Source organism: Crocodylus siamensis, chromosome 2, assembly GCF_052110815.1.
Source record: "Crocodylus siamensis isolate JL-2025a chromosome 2, ASM5211081v1, whole genome shotgun sequence".
Lineage (NCBI taxonomy): Eukaryota > Metazoa > Chordata > Crocodylia > Crocodylidae > Crocodylus > Crocodylus siamensis.
This window is the reverse complement of record NC_143396.1, coordinates 52,901,685-52,918,471: the sequence shown is the minus strand read 5'-3', so window position 1 is coordinate 52,918,471 and position 16,787 is coordinate 52,901,685. Positions and strand designations below refer to the sequence as shown.

The 16,787-nt window shown below is 42.9% G+C and overlaps 1 protein-coding gene across 1 annotated transcript in view; it reads left to right on the top strand.

Annotated features, from left to right (window-relative positions):
- The first annotated feature begins 768 nt into the window (after positions 1 to 768).
- Positions 769 to 16,787, top strand: part of GABRA2 (gamma-aminobutyric acid type A receptor subunit alpha2) — a 116,011-nt gene continuing 99,992 nt past the window's right edge. The window contains exons 1-3 of the mRNA XM_090035874.1: positions 769 to 1,030; positions 1,753 to 1,841; positions 4,509 to 4,624. Coding sequence (XP_089892000.1) covers positions 1,771 to 1,841; positions 4,509 to 4,624 — 187 coding nt within the window. The 5' untranslated portion in view covers positions 769 to 1,030; positions 1,753 to 1,770. The remainder of the gene's footprint in view (positions 1,031 to 1,752; positions 1,842 to 4,508; positions 4,625 to 16,787) is intronic.

Genomic DNA, 16,787 nt, shown 5'->3' with positions numbered 1-16,787 from the left:
GACTGTGCCAATGGGCAAGTGGGGGAAGGAATATTAATGCTAGAGCTGCCGAGCGACTGTGGGAAAGGAACTGTTGCAATTATTCATGAAGAAGACGCACACATTGTGTGTGTGTACGTGTATTCTATACCTATCCATCGAAGATCCATTGATAAATATATTTATGAATAATTGCAACACTCCTGCGTGCTCCGTGGTGATGAAAAGCTTAGAAAGGCCACTGCCAACCCTGGGTCGCCTGGAAGGGGCTCTCTTTCTACCCCCTCCCGTGGCCGAGGCGCCCGCAGGCCGCACGGGGGTTCCCCCCGGCCCCGCCGCCTGTAGCCGTGTTGCTGCGGGCACGCCGGGGCCCGAAGTTGTGCGCCGCGGGCCGGCGGGCGGCTCGTCCGGGAGCTCGTCCCTCGGCTCCGGCCACCACCTCAGCGCACGGGGCTGTGACAAGGGAGAGGCGGGATGCGGCGCCAGCGTCAGCCCGGTCCCGCTCCGGGCTGGCAGCAGCCGCCTTCCCGCCCCCGCCTCCAGCGCCAACTTCTGGGGACCGCAGCGCGCGGGCGGGCGGCGAGCGCAGGGAGGCTGGTGCCGCACCGCGGGCGGGCGCCCCCCAGGCGGGGACGGAACTGAGGCGCGGCGAGACTCCCGGGCTCCCTCTGCCAGCCCCAGCCCCGCGCTGCACCAGCCCCGGCCGCGGGCTCCGCTCGGCGGCTCCGCCCCTTCTCTCCTCCGCGGAGCCCCGGGGCCGGGGCCCAGCTGCCGCCGCTGCCTGCGCGCGCAGGCTCCCCCTCCCTCCGCGGGCCCCCGTTCTCCCTCCATCCTCGCGCCGCCGCCGCCGCCGCCGCCTCGCGCACACGCGCCGCGCTGGACCAGCCGCCGCAGTCCCTCTCCTTAGCACCAAGTTTCCCCACCTCAGCCTCCTCCAGACCGGCGCGAGGGAGGCATCCCCCTCGGCGCCCCCCTCCCACGCCCCCACCTCCCCTTCGCAACAGCAACAAAAAAAGCCTTTGCGTCTCCGAGCGCCTCCTGCTGCTCCCAGGTAGGCTCCCCCGCAGCGTTCCCCTCTCCCCGGGACGTGCGAGTGTCTTGGGGGCGCGCACAGGGCAGGATGGCGGGGCTCTTGCCTCGGCCCCCTCCCTGAACCTCAGGCAAGACGAGCCCCCGCAGCTCCAGCTCCTTTTATTCTGCAACTTTGCGCTGCCCTGGGGTTGCCTCTCCCCTGCCTGGGATGCGATTCTGGCTCTTCTGATTTGCTTTCCTTCTTTTGAGGCAGCTGGCAAACGTGTGCAGCCTCTGGCAGCAGCTGAATGGCTCTGGTTCCCAGTCCTGTTACTGGTCCTTTGCAAATGGCATGATGCTTTTCTTTTTTTCTTTCTCACCCTCTTTGATTGCCATGTAATGAAAGGAGGAATAATTACTCTCTCTCTCTCTCTCTCTCTCTCTCTCTATCTATCTATCTATCTATCTATCTATCTATCAGTTTTTTTGGTCTGGTTGGGGCCGTTCCTGTTCCAGAAGAGAAAAGGCGTCTGAGGCATCTGCTCACATGCCACTTTTGATTACGCCTTACATGTCTGTCCAAAGCAGGATGCTTGCGAAGGCTGGAGATATAAGTTGCTAGTAGGGAAAAGTGCTGCAGAAAGCCAATGGTCTCCATTCTCCAATGAAGTGACACATATTTTTCATTTGGTTAAGTTGAAAGCGGTGGCAGAAGCTGGCTGTAAGCTCTGAGTGGCTTTGTATTTTTTCTTGCACCGTTAGGTATTGCAAAGGGCAGCTATGAAGAGGAGACTGACACTCTCCGAGATGCAGTTGGTTCTTCTCGTTTTATTGGTGTGGGAGCCAGCAAGGTGAGAAGGATGCTTCTTATTGCTCTTCCACAGAAACGTGTGTTATATTGCGATGTTTATTGCCCTGGATGGAAGGGGTTACTGAAGCTTTTTTTGTGATGTTTGAAAAAAATCTGCGTTTGGTGTTTCAATACCGTATTTCACCGTTTCCAGAGCAATTGCAGTGGTTCATCAACAATGTAAAGTTCATAGTTGGATTAAAATAATTTGCTGCAATTTTGAATTGACATTTTTCATTCTAGCATTTGAAAGGAAAAATGCCATTCAGTGCTTTCTTTTTACAATCTGAGTTGTAAATTTTTTTTCTTTTCTCAGTATACATTATAAGCTAATCACATAAAACAATAGTGCAGGTGAAGCAACAGAATCATAAAAAGAGCAGTAAGTTGTTGTGAAGTCAAATAGCAGACTTGAAAATAATGTTGGCATTTTTGAGCATGGGCTTGTTTTTTTGGGGGGGGGAGGAGGAGGGTTGACCAATATAACAAGAATAAAATGATACTAAAGCTTGAAACCTCTAGGTGGAGATAGTACACAACTTCACAATCACATATAATAAAACAATAGCTTGGTTTATTAATCAACTTTTTCATATTGTTGTTTAGACATCTCCATGTCTAAGTGACAGCATAATAGAAAGTAATTTTTAACATGCAATTAGTTTATGTGAAGTCTACACTGCCTAAACATTCAATTAATTGCAATTTGTAACTTCGTTTTAGTTGTATCAATTCTGTCTTCTGGCTAATATGATTTTCAGAATGATAGGCATATCAGGTCACTTAATGTGAGTCTCATGTTGCTGAAAATCCCCGTACTTATTTTCTGTTGGATATCTCACAACAACCAGAATTAAATAATCTTTTAAAACGGGTTCCCTGTCTTACTTTACAACCAACTATGGTGCAGTGTTAGTTGAGTCACAGTGGGCCTTATCCTGCAATCCTTACTCATGTGAGTAATCCCACTGACGTCAACAAGAGTATGTGCGTAATTAAGGCCCTTTCAGGTGAATAAGAGTGGCAGGATTAGAGTTTACTGTAGTATAATTAACTAAAATGGGATTTTCAGTGGCATCTTGGTTTTAAGACTCTTCTGATTTTGGAAAAAAAATTAAAATGGCAGAGATTTATACTGTGAAAGTAGTAATTCTCTCTGTCTCTGTCTGCTTGCCTGCCTCTCAACATATGATAATCTTAAGTAAGACTAAAAGCTCTGTGGAAATTCACATGTGACATCTTAGTGTTTAGTTTGTAAATTAACTGACTGTTTGTTTTATATGGGAAATGTCTTAGAAAGCACTGATTGCAATAATTTACATGTAAATACTCCATAATGTTGAATTGTGAGGCTAAAATAAAACTCTGCTTTTGTTATTTTTAAGATTGTTTTTGTTAAGAAAACAATATGTCATCTGAAGATAGCTTGTGCTTTAGATCAGACAAAATATGGTTGTTTTTATAGCATGATTGTTCATTCGGAATACCTTAATCAACAGTTACAAAATACAAGTATTCAAATTAAAAAAAAAAAAAGAATCCTACAGATTGTTACAAATGGTGTAAACTGATAATGTATATAGTACATGTTATTTTACTGCCAGAATACTTTACATTGCTATGAAATGAGATGTTTGAATACCTTGTCCTTCACATAAATGATTGCTTAACATTTGACTTGGGACATGTTACGGCTCTGTGTAGGAGGAGGTACCAAAAGCATGCAAAGCCATGATTTGGCTTTTCCAGCCCAGGTAATTTTTTCATTGCCATTATTGGCTAGACAGTTGAATCACATTTATTTGGAGTTATCGGTGTTTCCTAAACAGGTCGATCTTTTAGAAGTGACTTTTAAGACAATTTTGGATGACCCATAGACTTTCCTTGACAGGTTCTTTTGTGATCTGGAACTCTTACAAGGGACATCTGGATCTGGCAGAACGTTAAAAAAAGAGAGAGATTGTTTTCCTAAATAAAAATTGTTTCTAAGTACCATGTTAAAACCACCAAATCTTTTAGGTACTTCACAGTTACCTTCTAGCATGCCAGCTGCTAATCATTTTCACTGTGCCACCTACTATGCATTGACATCAGAGGACTCCCTGAGCATGATCACTGGAGTTTTCCTTCACCTCAGTACTTCTGGTCATGTACATTATATGACCATTGGGTGGAGGCATACCCACGATATCTATTCAAGAGATAGCATATGTAGGGGTGAGGGAAGATATAAGAGTAGTCCAGCAGCTAGAGAGTGAACCAATCTGTTAGTGGTTTGAAGCACCATGATGTTCTTTTAGGTTTCTCTCCCTGAATAATCAATTTTAACAAAGCTTTTAGGAAACAGTATTTAGTATGTTTTAATATATGCTGAAAAAAAGACTCTTAGATACTTAAGTACTTCTAATCTGAAGGTATGATTCTTAGACTCACATGTTTATGAGCCATTGTTTTAATATATAATTTGTGCATGTTTATACATTAAAACTACAGAATTATTTCAGAATACACCAGAATTTATGATTTATAAGAAAAAGGTGGCATGAATAGGAGCACACAGATAATCAGTGGGCAACAACTGAAAATTCAAAGTTAATCTATAACAACTGCATATTGAATGTTTGTAAAATATTTCTATGACATTGTAAAATGTAAAATGTCCATTTAGATCAGTGCTGGCTGACTCCCAGGAAGATGAAGCCAAGAACAATATTACCATCTTTACTAGAATTTTGGACAGACTTCTGGATGGTTATGATAATCGTCTTAGACCTGGATTAGGAGGTAATAAAAGATTAAACTTTGATTTTTCATAAAATCAGATCCTAATTTGCTTAATGTGTTGTTTAAACAATAGTAATCTCCCCTTACCATCCTTTTAAAACAATTGTTGCGTATTTTTAATAAATGGTTTATGAACCCATATTTAATCAGTTGAATGATACAGGTTTGCGGGAAATAAAATATACTAATTAAAGGCAAATATTTATATATTTCTCCTATTTTATTAAGGAACCCCTCCCTATAAATTAGAAAACATGTGAACAAAATCTTTTACATAGATGCCTATGTAATATGTCATCAGTCCATCATTTCTTTGTACACCCAAGACTCAAATGAATCAAGGGAATTTGGGGTGAACAAGGAAGTCAAGTTTGTTCACCTGAAATTTTATGAGGATCTAATGTATATAGAATAATTTCATAGAATACTAGTATGTGTTTGGGTTGGGGCATGCATATTTAGTTGCATTGAAGTCAATGCGAATGTTGTGATTTGAGTTCCAAGGGGCAAGGGCTTGGCTTTTGCTATTAATTTTATATACCATAGGTAGGGAAATTTAAATAATAGAGGTGCTGGAAGGACCACCTTGGCCTCCTTTCTACTGGCTGTTGTGATTTTTCAAAATATCTGCTTCAGTTTGAATTTTAAAGCTGTATTCCAGTAATGGAAAGCATCTGAGTGACTACTGGAAAGACCTTGCTTTGACTGCAAGAAGTGATGCTGTGCATGGAGGGCTGCATGTCATAAAGAGTGATGAAATATATTGTCCTTGATACTTTGTAGGGGTTTTTTTGGACACTTGGTTATTATAATGCTTAGCTGTGGGATTATTAAAAGTATCAAAAGGCAGGCGTAGTATGGACAAGTGCAAACTGTCTGTAAGCTACTCGTATTCCTGTTGATTTCAGTAGAATCAAACCCTAAGCTAGATCCTGCTTTTGCTTCCAATGGAATGACTCCTTTTATTTCCATGGAAATTGGATGAGGCTCATAATTCTTAGTCAGTACTCTTCAGTACTGACCTGATATTCTACCCGGCTATTCCAGTTCAGAGAACGTTGGCTAGATTCTGACACAGCATGAAGTATGTGCTGGCACAAGATTATAAATTAATCTTGACCTGGAATACCTTTTCCTTTCCAGTCCTGGCCCCTTTTCAATAGAGACTTGTGAAATATTTCAGGTTTAAAGGGCTTTATATTTAGATGATTCATAAAATGAAAAATGTAGCTCTGAATTTAAGTATGTGTATAGTGATGATTGCATAGAAATTCCATTCCTCTGTAAAATATTCAATCCGTTCTTAACAGTTTGGAGGCATTATGAACGGCATGTTGTGCAGATGATTTGGAGAAACGATTCAATATAATGTATAAGGTTTTCTATCATATTTCCCTGCCAAAGTAATGAAAAAGTATCTGCTTGTTTACAAAGGGGAGTCTGCTATCTAATGAGAACAAACCTATGTTGATTATGAACATGGAATGTTGTATTGTGAAATGTAGCATGAAACTTTTATATGTCGAAACATCAATTTAAGAAATGAAATTTTTCTCTGATGGATTTTCAGTTTTAAAACATATTTGTGGAGAAGCCTGCCAATTTAATGGTGAACATGAACATGAACATAAAAGGATTAGCATGTATTTGGCATTAGTGTGTACAGGAGTCAACCCATGCAGAATGTTTGTAAAATGAAAGCGTGTCATTTATCACATAATGACTCATGGTGTTAGTTAATGGTGGTCTGAAAAAATACTTCAATGGAGTGAAGAGATTTTTGGTAATTTTATCTAAGACCTATTTCATATAGGTACAATAGACCTTGATTTTACTGTATAGTTGTGATTATCAGTCTATTTTTTCTCCTAAAGAACTGTAAAAATCAAACTTGATTTATACATGGTGTTGATCTATAATCTGGTCTTGATATTTGTACTTGTGGTATTTTCACTGCATGCACAAAAATACTGCATCAAATGTTTTCAGTAGTTTTTATTTTAGCATGGAATATTCAGAGAAAAAGCTGTTTTTTTCTAAAATTGAACATGAAAATGTGGGGTTGACTTATAGTTGGAAAAATCTGTGTGTGTGTGTATGGTGTATATATGTGTGTGTGTATTATAGTTACGCAATTTGCAGTTTCATATTTCAACAATTTTATAACACTTTCTTCTTTTTTTATTATGGCTGCTTAAAATGAAAAGTTGAAAATGATTGCTGTTAAAGTCTCTTAGAGCCTGTTAACATTTACCTGTTGCTTAGTTTAGTTGTGTTTTCATGAAAGTGACTAGATTTTAAGTTTAGCTGGATGTTAGTGTCAGCAGAAATGTCATTATTTTAAACTACTCTGGTTCAGATAAACTGTTCTCAGATAAACTGGTGTGTATCAGAACCAATTCCATTGAAATAATTAAACTACTTATATTTCTATAGCATGTCAGAACACACTGTTACACTATTATAACAGGTGTCCGAATCTGATCTAATTCCCACATTAAGACAAGAAAATCAAAGGCCTGAGATGGATTCCTCTGTAGCCTTCAAGGAAAAGCCAGTGTACCAGTTCATTGTTTACCTGATATACATTTACAAAATTCTCTTTAAATTAAATTTTCTTTGCTATATGGGGAATTATACAGTTCATTAAAATTTCTCTCTCCATTTTCAGTGGTGGAAATGGTAGTGGTTAGCGCAGTGTTTTAGGTAATCATAACTGTATCATGCAGCAGAAAGAAACTTTTCAGGTTCTTTTAAAGAGTTTATATAATCTGTGACTAAGAAAGACCTTTTTGAACACTTGTTCCCCAATGTAGGGATAAGTTCAGAAATTTCTAATATTAAGTTTGGTAAAAAAATAGTGTATATGCTTATATGCCTCAACAGCACAAGACAGGGCAGCTTTTCATTGCACTGATGCGAGAGAGTTGTAAAACCAATGGTCCTGGCCACCAGAGAGTCATCCTAACAACTGAAGCTATTTCATAGTGCACAGTCACAGGCAATACCACCCTTCTCTGTAGCCTTGAAAGGGCATGGCTAGGGAAAAAGATGCATTGAACTGCCTCATGGGGCCCAATGCTGCTGTATAAATGAGGACATTTTCAGACTAGGGCCAAGTCTGAATACACAGAAATGGATGTATGGAAAGTGGGTTAAAGTTATGTTGTACTCCCTCTCTTTAGTAGACTCACTCTGGTTGGAGGGGGTGATGTGGGTCACAGTGCCACTTCCCAAGTATATTATTTATCCTCATAATTCTTTGCAATCTTTCAACATCATTCATTAAAACCTTGCTTTAAAAGCAGATTTGATATGTTCTTGCTAATATTTTGCCTGAAATAGGACAGGCAAATTTTGATCCAAGTCTTGCAAATGATAGGAAATCCTAGAAAGTTACATTTTATGAGTATTTTTAAAGGAAAGCATTTCACACAGAACGCTTATTCTATACTTTCACTTTTAATAGCTGTAACAAAGTACAACCATATTATTCCACCAATTTTTTTTATTCCTTAATTAGCCTATAAGAAAAGCCACCTGTAAAACCATGGACATTAAGCCAAGCAAAGGAACATGAAAGATTCCAGCTTTTAAAAGCTGTGGTAAGATTGAGATATATGTCTACTTGAAACAGGAGATGATAAATTAACTCGTCTCACTCTATGCTTGACTTTTCTACCCTACGGACCAAGAGGACGAAAGGGAAAGTGGACAGAGAATGAGGCAGTTTCATCTTTGAATTTAAATATCAACAATAACATTTAATTAACATACTTTGAAATCTTCAGGGCTGCTTTTTTTAAGAATACAAAACAGAAATAAAGAGGGAAGGGTCAGAAGATGGTTCCTTAGAGTATTTCTAAAATGTTTAATATTTTTAGTCAGATTGCAACTCTTCCTCAGCACACATGGCCATGTCCAGCAACTCTAGTTTTTTAATCTATTCTACCTTCCCCTAGCATTAAGCTAGAATTTAATAAATATGAAGTTATATTATAAAACATGGACATGATTCTTGACAAAAGTATACTAGATTAGCAATAGTGACTGGAATTTTGGTCTCATGCTTTAAGGCCAGATCCTCTGGTGGTACAAATTATCATAGCTCCATTGAAATCAATGGGTGCGTCCAGATGAGTGTGGACATGCAGTTTCCGGGTTTGTGATGCCACATAGTGTGCTTGCCACACATGCAGGTATCTCCCTGCACTGCTAATTTGCAGCCTGGGGGGCTGGAGGGGTAGACAGCAAAAGATCCAGGTGTCAAAAAACCCCATACTTTAAAAAAAAAAAGCAGGGTGGCATCTGTAGTGGCAGCTTGCAGCATTGGAAACCAGAGCTTGGTTGGCAAGCCATGCTCCAGCTGCCACCCAGGCTTCATGCTGCTGGATTGCTGCAGCTGCAGCTGACAGAGGCCCTCAGGACCCAAGAGAAATCAGATGGGGCCAGCCCAGGTCCTGGCCTCAGCCTCTCCTATCCCATCTGTGGCAATGTGCTGTGTGCTAGAGTGCACATGCACAGGCATTTCTCGGGGACGAGCAGCTGCTGTTTGTCCCTAGGGAATGCATGTTGCCACTCCTGGGGATGCTCCCACTAGATCTACACTGATTTGCATCAAATGAGAATCTGTCCTAGTAGTCTTGTAGACCTCAAATAAGTGAATATTAAATGTCCTTATTTGCTTTCATATTGAAGAATTCATCTTAGCTGGATTTTGAATCTCAGATTTAGATGGAGTAGTTCTGCCTCTTGAGTGAATGCAAATCCTCCATCAACTTTCAATTACTGGTGAACTTTCAAGCATCCTGACACCAGAGGGTTGAGTTAGACATGGAGAAGTTAACCTGACATTGCAGTACTTGCATTGCTTATTCATTCTAGGATGCATTTATGCATCTGTTTACTTTTTTAATTTTACTAATAATTTCACACAGTTTCACTAAAGGGTTGTACACAGGAAATGAGGAAATGTGAGGCTTAATGTTGCTGCACAAAAGAGATTGAGCAGCAGTCACTATGGGTATTTATAGACATGGTGCAGGAGGTGGGAGCGCTTTAATTAGCTCAGCTCCAAGAGCCACGCTAATTAAAAGCACCCAGAGCATCATGTGTATCAGCGTCCCTGTGCCTAAAAATGGCAGGGGGGTGCTTTGAACTGCAACGTATCGAATGAGCTTGAGTTCAAAGTGCTCCACTGCCATTTTTCAGTGTGGAGACGCTGAAACATGTGACACTGGAGGCTGCTGGAGTGCAGTAATTATCACACTCCAGCAGACCTGATTAATTGAGTCTTCTCTGTCATACAGCATGTTGGAGCAGCCTGCCTATATGTGTATAGGAGCCCTATGAGCCTGTTCTTCCTTTACAGTCACTGCAGTTTTATCTAATGAAAATATCCTTGATATAAGAAAGTAGAGAATCAGGATTTATGATTAAAACCTGCATGATGTGTCATTTGAAATGTCAAGAAAGGGAAGGTATTACAAGTCAATTTTCTAAGTAGAAGTGGTGCCCAGATCTCTAGTCACTGGGAAACAACCAGCACCATATGCTGATAAACAGGAAGGAATGTGTTTGGCATTTGAATTGTGTAAGCGACAGCAACACTTAAGTAATCCTGGGACTGTTGATGTAGCTCTTCATTAGTGCTTTGTGAGTCTGAAACTGCTCCATATACATTCACAGAAGCTGCATGGAATGCCCAAGGGCTGACTTTACAATGTTTGTACACTAGGGGTTAGCTTCTGTTGCTGTGCTTGAACATGAGGAAGATGCAGTGTGTGATTGCTCCTTCAGTTCCCTATACAGCTGTGGTTATTGTTAACTGGAGGGGGCTAGCTCAAGTAGTACTTGACTTTCCTGAAAGGAAGTACAGAGTGCATTCCATTCTACTCTGGGGTAAATAATTGTAAGCTAGATCTACCCACAGAAGAACCAGCTGCAGTCTGTCCTTAATTCATTTGTTACATCATATCAAGATAATAATATTTGTAGAATTGCAGGCTACAATTCTATACCTATAAGAAGCACACACACTCTCTGGGACCCACAGCTGGGGACTAAGTGAGTTGATGTAGACCATGCTGAACATATAACTAGTAGAGCAGGGACTTGAACAGCGGTCTTTTGGGTTCCAGGCTAGTATCTTACCTTAAGGCCATCCTTCTTCCCTGTGCCCTGGTTAACACAGTCATGGAAGTCTGTGCAAACTCTGATTAATTTGTCTGTGAGCTGCACTGGATCTAATATATGTTGACAGAAAGCAGTCTTCATAAAAATAGAAGGAGGGAGATAGATTTAATTAGTTAGCCATGGCATGTGGATAGAGCAACAATACAAGAAGAGAGCACAATGGCTGTGAAGAGTCAGAAAAATGAATTATTATGGAAGCAGAAAAGAAAAACAACTGTTGGCCATTAAGAAGCAACACTAGCTGAGGATGCGAGACTGGCTGGGGAATTAAATAAAGCATTACTGAAAGTTTTCTGTTTTAAAAACAGTGAAAATATCAAATTGAACACGAGCTGGCAGTGCAATGCCATAGCCAGCAGGGCCAGCAATACCCTGGTATGCATCCATCGACGTATCTCCAGTAAAACCAAAGATGTGATTCTCCTGCTTGGCATTGGTAAGACCGCAGCTGGAGTATTATGTCTAGTTCTGGGTGCTGCACTTTAACAAGACGTGGTAAAGCTTGAGAGAGTCCAGAGAAGGGCCACCTCTGTGATCAGAGTCTTGCACAGCAAGGCATACAAGGAAAGGCTGAGGGATCTGGGACTCTTCAGCTTGAAAAAGAGAAGGCTGAGAGAGGACTTGGTAGCAGCTTACTGCTATATTGGGGGACTACATCAAGGTCTCGGTGAACAACTGTTCACCAGGACACCCTTGGGTAAAACTAGGGGTAATGGTCACAAATTCCTGGAAGACCATTTCAGGCTCAACGTTAGGAAAAACTACATCACAACTAGGGTGTCCAGACTGTGGAATAAGTTCCCTCCAGAGGTGATAAAATCACCTACCCTGGAAATCTTCAAAGGGAGACTGGACAGGCATCTTGCTGGGATCACCTGAACCCAGTTGTCTTTCCTGCTGGGTGCAGGGAGCTGGATGTAATGATCTTCCAAGGTCTCTTCCAGCCTTACAATCTATGAATCTATGAAAATAATTATTTTGCAATTATGCAAGTGGTAGAGGCAAAGCTTCTAAGCAGTAGCATTCTGCTTGCCCAACTTAAAATAAAACTAGGTAAGTCACTGGTCAAAAGACATACGGGGTACTCTTTTGTGAGATTCTGCCAGCTGTGTTTTTACATACATTCAGAATTTTTTTCTAGTTTAGTTCTTGTATTTTGTTACAGTAGTAGATATACCCATGGCCATGTCTGGGAAGAATTAGAAGGTGGCTAGTTTAACTATAACTGTATAAAGGTTTGATCAAGGAAACTTTTGGGCTAGTTTGGCTACATTCAATCCTACTTTCATTTTGAAGGTTCTTATAAGTAACAATGACAGAATCATTTGCATGTCCAGCCAGTTTTGGTGATGCTGGGCAAATGACCTAAACTAGAGCTGAACCTGAAGAGAGACATGTATAAATCAGTAGAAGAAAAAGAAAAATCAGTGGCCTTACTAATAGTTTCATAGTTATTAGGGTCGGAAGGGACCTATTAGATCATCGAGTCCAACCCCCTGCCGTGGGCAGGAAAGAGCACTGGGGTCAGATGACTCCAGCCAGGTGTCTGTCCAGTCTCTTTTTGAATATTTCCAAGGAAGGGGACACCACCTCCTTTGGAAGCCTATTCCATATTTTGGCGACTCTCACTGTAAATAACTTTTTCTTGATTTCTGGCCTGAATTTGCCCTCTTTTAATTTGTGTCCATTGTTTCTAGTTACCCCAACTGTCGCCCTGGTAAACATCATATCCCTCACTTCCTGCTGACTCCCTTCCCCCCTCCCCCCGATGAGTTTCTGTGTGGCCACAAGATCACCTCTCAGCCTCCTGTTGTGGAGGCTAAAGAGGTTCAGGTCTCCCAATCGGTCCACATAGGGTTTTTTCTGTAGGTCTTTAAGCAGACGGGTGGCCCCCCCCGCTCAACCCTTTCCAGCTTATCCACATCCCTCCTGAAGCGCGGCAACCAAAACTGGATGCAGTACTCCAGCTGTGGCCTGATCAATGCTGCATAGAAGTCCCTCCGGTGCTACAGAAGTGTTGATGATTCTTCCTCCCCAGGTGCAACACATGACACTTATCCTTGTTAAACTGCATCCTATTCTGTTCCGCCCACCTCCCCAGCCTGTCCAAATCCTCTTGGATTTGCTCCCTGCCCTCTAGTATGTGTACCTCCCCCCATAGTTTTGTGTCATCAATAGACTTGGACAGGGTGCTTACTACTCCCTCATCCTAGTCACTAATGAAAATATTGAATAGTACCGGTCCTGGGCCAGAGCCTTGGGGGACTCTGCTGCTTACGTTTCTCCAGGTAGAAACCGACCCATTCACCACCACTCTCTGGGTGCATCCCATAAGCCAATTTTCCATCCACCAGACTGTGTAATAATCTACATTGCAGTTTTTTAATTTACTAATAAGATTTGGATGTGACACTGTGTCAAAGGCCTTTTTAAAGTCTAGGTAAACAACATCTACCTCTGTTCCCTCATTCTAGCATTTTGTGACCCAGTGGTAAAATGAACTAGGTTGGTCAAGCAGGATCTGCCTGCTATGAACCCATGCTGATTGCCCCTTTAATATTATTTTACCCACTGGTCCCCCGCAAATGTGATCTTGAACTATTTTCTCAAAGGTCTTCCCAAGAATAGAGTTGAGGCTAACTGGCTTTTAGTTACCTGGTTCCTCCTTCATCCCCTTCTTGAAAATAGGGACAACATTTCCCTTTTCCTGGGACTTGTCCTGAGCGCCATGAGTGCTCGAACAGTTGTGCCAGCAGGTCTGCTATGACTTCAGTTAGTTCCCTATGCACCCTAGGATGAAGATCATCAGGGTCTGTTGACTTAAATACATTCAGCCCCTCTAGATGCCCTCTTACTAGGTCTGCATGAACCATTGGTGGGTTGGTATCCATCCTGGGCTTGTCTAAAGTCCTAATAGTATGCATATTCATGTTCATGTCCAGGAACATGGATGCAAAGAATTCATTTAGAATCTCTGCTTTAGCCATCCTATTTGTTACCAGTTGTCCTTGTTCATCCTGAAGTGGTGCTAAGTTATCCTGCACTTTCTTTTTGCTGCCTATATACTAAAAATGACTTTTTGTTATCCTTGACTTTTGTCACCAGCTTAAGCTCCATCTCCACTTTGCCTCTCCTCACTGCTTCCCTGCAGGCTCGAGCCAAGCAGGTGAACTCCTCCTTGGTGACTGCCCCCTGCTTCCACAGTCTATAGGCCTCTTTTTTCCTCACCAGGTGCTCCTGGATTTCCTTGCTCAGCCAAGAGGGTGAGCAGGGAAATCTCCAAGGAATTCTACTTGACATTTACCAGTGGGATCACTTACCATTTTCAAAGCCATGGAACGTATTCACGACCCAATATAAGTAAGGTTGTAGTTACATATTCCAATTAGCATATGCTAACTCTAAGGAATGTTAAGCTGTGTTAAAGTTACTGTGTGCTGTGAGCAGTTACGTGTTGAGGGGTAATACCCTCTCTAATATGCACTGCTCTGACCTGTCCCTAAAAGGCTTGCAAGTCGGGGGTGGCTATGAGCTGCTAAGTCAGCTCAGTGCCTGCCCTGCTTCCTGGAGCAGTAAACCTTCCAGGAATGGCTCTACAGACTGGATCAGGCCTGCCAGTCGCTGCTGGATGGGATTAGGTTCTTGCTCACCTGCACATCACCCCCTGTAGCTCCATAGTATCTCTCTGCTTGTCTGTGGCTGTTTTTTATTGTCCTGTAGGAGCAGGCAGGGAATGGGAAGTTGCTTACCACCATTGCTAGTCAGGGCTGGGCGGGGGGTGAGGAGGTAAGGAGTGAGCTGTGAGGGACCAAAGGGATGGGGTGAAGGGGAGCGAGCCACAAGGGATGGGGAGGCAAAATATGAGCCGGTGGGTTTAGGGAGGTGAGCTTCCAGGTACTGGGGTGGGTGGATTGGTGAGCACGGAGTGTAGGGGTGAGCCTGGAATGGGAGTGGAGGGAAGATGGAGGGGGAGGGGGGCTTTAGGGCTTCCTCAGTTGCTGGCTCTTCCTGCTGTCATGCTGGGGAAGGATAGAGTGTCTGTTTTCAGAAGGCTGGGACTGGTACCACTGGGGACGTTGAAGGACTGTTCCCAACTTCCTGGCCCTGTGCATCAGTCCAATGTGACTGCAATGAGCTGCCTAAGACAAGCTAGAGAGAATCCTTGCTGGAAGAGGGCTATCTCTGAGTTGCTCAGAGGGTACTTAGTTCCCATCTTCCTGTCCTAATGTGTGGACACTCCTGTTTTAAGAGCTGTTAACATGTATTTAAGGTAATGTATAACAACTCCCATACTAAATTCCATTCCCAGGTTGAGTATTGCCAATGGAAAAGTGTTAGAGAAAATAGGAAGAAACCTTGTCAAAACCTTTAGTTTACCTGTAGAATAACAATATTTGCCTAATGCCACCAGAATTGGAAACAGCATTTTCCAAATATTTAAGCGCAAGCTAGGGAGTGGTCTATCTATATCTGGTGGATACTAATGTTACCAAACTTAAAAAGATGCACATAAAAAATTAAAAATAAACATATCTAAAATGTAATGTAAGTCTGTTTTATGTTTTTTGTAAAAGAATGTTCCACATTTGTTATGAGAAGTAATGATGAAACTAGAATATATTGACTCATTGCAGAAAAGAAGGCTACTAGGATCCTAGATTATATTATGAGCATCTGTAAACAAGACCACAAAAATTCTAGTATGGTTCTGGGAGTATTCAGTTTAGTGAAGATGCATCATTTTATACAGAACTATATATTGCATAGAGGATATAACTATGCAACTTATACCCTGACTGAAAAGCTTAAACCAGGGGTTGGCAATTATTTCAGCTGAAGAGCTTAAATCGAGGGTTGGCAGTTATTTCAGCTGGATAGCTACTTAATGAGTTTTGGTGAGCTGTTAAGGGCTGCATGGGTAGCCCCCCCCCTTTGGCAGGTGCCCCCACCCTTGGTCAGGGGTCCAAGGGGACTGGAAGTCCTGCTCCTAACCCCTGACATTTGTGTGGGGGGGGGGGGGGGGGGGGGGAGGGCTGCCATCTTGGAACCAGGAAAAAAACAAATAATGTACTAAAAATCAAACATCTACTATAACATATTTTAATTTTGTTTCAAAAAAATATTTTTGTCCTGATTTGTGTGTGTTTGTATAGTGTGTGTATAGAGGTGATTGCATAATAGCTCAAAAATACTCCTGTGTATTGTCTGTGGGGTGTGTATGTGGGGTTTGTGAAATGGTGTGGCTGTGTGTGGGGTGGGGTAGGGTATGTTGTAGGGTGTGGGAGTGAGTATATGTTGGGGGGTTGTGGGAGCAAGGTGCTGGTGTGTAGGGTTTCTGGGGTCTGAGGGAGGGAGGAGGGGAGTGGAGGCCCCACACACAGTCCCCGCCATGGTGCACTGCCTCTGCCCCTGGTGGCAGCAGTAGCAGCACGCAGCTGTTCCACTCAGGCCCAGCTGCCTGGCGGTGCATGGCTCCAGCCAGTTTCAGAAATTATATATGGTAGCAAGGAGTGGAGCCAGGCTGGCCCCCTCTATTGCGCAGGACTCTGTGTACTTCACATATGGCTCCTGGCACTCGTATACCATTGAGGGAAGCCCCGCGCGATGGACCTGGCTACCATCCCCACCCCCTGCTGCCACCTGCAGCTGCCAGGACTCTGCCAGAAGTGATGTAGAGCCACACCTTCTGCTTCCTGCACATGGGACCAGGGAGCGGGCCCAGACTGTTGGCTCCATTGCACGAGGCTTCCCCCTGGTGGCACAAGAATGCCAGGAAGCGCACATGAGCATCACACGATAGAGGTGGGCCATCCTGGCTCCTCTCTTTGCTGCCACATGCAGCTCCTGGACCTAGCTGGATTTGTGTGCCACCAAGCAGCTTCACCTCATGGGCCACGGGTACCCTGAGGTCCCTGTTTGCTGTTGCCGGTGGGAGCTTTGCACCATGGAGGTGAGTGTTGGGGTGGAG